The 2524-nt window shown below is 49.5% G+C and overlaps 1 protein-coding gene across 1 annotated transcript; it reads left to right on the plus strand.

Moving 5' to 3' along the window:
- The first annotated feature begins 558 nt into the window (after positions 1 to 558).
- Positions 559 to 1460, plus strand: CCDC182 (coiled-coil domain containing 182). Its single transcript, XM_037494293.2, has one exon. The coding sequence runs from the start codon at positions 649 to 651 to the stop codon at positions 1108 to 1110; it is 462 nt and encodes a 153-aa protein (XP_037350190.1). The 5' UTR covers positions 559 to 648; the 3' UTR covers positions 1111 to 1460.
- The last annotated feature ends 1064 nt before the right edge of the window (positions 1461 to 2524 follow it).

Genomic DNA, 2524 nt, shown 5'->3' on the forward strand with positions numbered 1-2524 from the left:
TGAGTGAACCCAGCATATACTGAAGCAGCCACTGCTATGGGCCACAAATCAAAACCTAAATTCATTTCTCAAAGTTCCCAGAATTATCTAGAATTCTGACATCATTATAAGTATGGATTTGGAATCAGAAAAAAACCCTTTTAACATTTGAGAGCTGGAAGTGGGATTTGGCAGTATTTTTTTTTATAATGTCCTAGTTTCACAGGGGTGGCACCAAAGCCCATAGACTCTTCTGAGACCATCTAGACCCCTTGCAAGTGTGACAGACCCCCAGACTTGGCCAAGCGAGATCCTGGACTCACTTGCTTTGCTCTGGCCCCTTTACTTCCCTGTTCTGGGGCTCAGTTTGTTCCTCAGATTAAAGAAGAGATTGAGCTCTGGTTCTGGAAAGGTGATGACTTAATCAGAATCCACATCTCGGGAGGAGGAGCTTGGGTAGGTGAGCAGATTGGTGCTGGGTAACCAAACAAGGGGGCTACAATATGCAAATGAATGGATTGTGGCTTTCTTTCTGGTTGGCTGCAGGGGACTTGATGTCACAATGGGCAGGCTGTCTGTGCTCCTAAAGACTGTGTTTGTAGAACCCCACCCCCCCAAAAAAAAAAATCCACTGACCTGGCCAATCTCTTAACTCCTTCTCTTTGCAGGATGGAACCACTCTATCAAGCTGGGTCTATTCTCATGAAGGTGAATACCTTACAGGGGAAGAAGATGGTGGAGAGTGGCCTCCACTCTGGAGACTTTTCCCTCCCCCCATCATGGCCCTCCTGCCTCCCACCACCTGCTGACTTGGAGATCTTGCAGCAGAAGGTAGCTGGTGTGCAGCAGGAGCTGGAGGACTTTAAGAATGAGGCACTGAAGGCCATCCGCTATTTGGAAGACGCTTTCTGCGAGATGAATGGGATCCTGGCACAGCAGGAGGAGCAGGCGGCCCGCGTGAAGCAGCGACTCAGGGAGGAGGAGGACAGGGGCATTGTTCGAAATAAGGTCCTCACCTTCCTGCTGCCCCGGGAGAAGCAGCTCCGGGAGCACTGCAAGCGGCTGGAGTGCATGCTGCTGTGCCGGGGCCGCGACACACCCTGCACCCCCAGGAAGGTCCAGGAGCACTGAGGGCTCCTCTAGCAGAAGTTGAGTCTCTAGCTGCGCAGTCAAGTAGGAGACTTTCTATTTTCCAATGGAAGGACAAATCCTTAGCCCCATCTGCTTCTCCCCCCTTTACCCATTTCCATCACTTTCCTTCTACCTAAATAACACCTTGCTGAGGCGAAAAGACGCTGTATGTTCTTTTGGTGAAGCTCCATTTATCCAGCATCATCAAAGAAGGAAGCTCCTTTATACTCAGTCTTTCAGACACTTGTAACGCTCACCTTTTCCTGCTTGTAATGGTAATATTGCTCCAGTGTACAGCATCTTTGGTTTTCTGTATACTTAAACCGTGTTGAACAGATTTACCTTTCTTTTAATGACTTAAGGCGTTCATGATTGTTCCTTAATGCAGAATCAGCGCTCATGGGCTCAAGGGCCCTGGAGGAGTGGACTTCTGCAGGTCTCACCCTGGCTTCGTTGGCTTCTCTGCTTGCACTGTCAGAGGGTCGACCTCACTTTTCTTTTCTGCCTTTGCCCACCTTCCTTCCTCTCGATGGACTCTGCAGACTGTCAATTAGAGCGAAGAGCTTATCCAGGCTCTGGTGGGTGGAGTCTGTGAGCTCAGTGCTGATGGTGACACCTTCAATGTGGGGCTACAAAGTAGTGAAACTGACTTTCCTGTTTGATGGAGCAGTGACTGTGATGGGCCCTGGCCATTCATCAGGCATGCGCATACACCAGCCCACTCACGTCCCCAGGCACCCTGTGGAAGCAAGGGTTGTTTTCCCATGGAGCACAGGGGGCAGCTGATCTCAGGAAATCCGTCTGTCCTAAAAGTTTCTGTGCTAGAAAGTGGCAGAATCTTGGTTGAAGTTGGGTCACCTGTGTCCCTCTGGAATCACCTCAGGCTATTCATGAACCTGTGCTTCTGGGAGGCTGAGAGGTCACCCAGGTGACTTTGAGGTTCCTTAGCTGTCATTAGTCATATGAATTCTTCATCCATTCATACAACTTCTCTCTTGCCTCCCCAAACACTGCCATGCAGAAGGGATTCTCCACTAAAAGGCAAAAGTGAAGTACCTGGAGGCCAGAGTCAGCACCTGAGCCCTTCTATTCCCTCAGCCCAGACTTTCAGTCTATGCCATACCCTCTAATGTTCTAGATCAAGCCTGCCCTCTCTCTGTTGCAGGATCTATCCACATAGGATTTTCACTGAAACCATATGAGGCTATGGGTGTACTAGTGACAAAGGATGGATGTGCATGGGGGCAGATGTCAGCCCTATGTAAGAAATACAACATGGGTGCTTCTTATGTGCAGTAAAGGGGGCAACTCAGCAGGCCTGGGATGTTCAGATCTTGTACATTTCAAAGAAAGGTCTGGCCCTTGACTGCCTCCTGGGAGATAACCTCCAAGCTCTTGCAATATGCTGCCTGAT

This window comes from Talpa occidentalis, unplaced genomic scaffold (assembly GCF_014898055.3).
Source record: "Talpa occidentalis isolate TD23 unplaced genomic scaffold, MPIMG_talOcc4v2.1 talOcc4.7, whole genome shotgun sequence".
Lineage (NCBI taxonomy): Eukaryota > Metazoa > Chordata > Mammalia > Eulipotyphla > Talpidae > Talpa > Talpa occidentalis.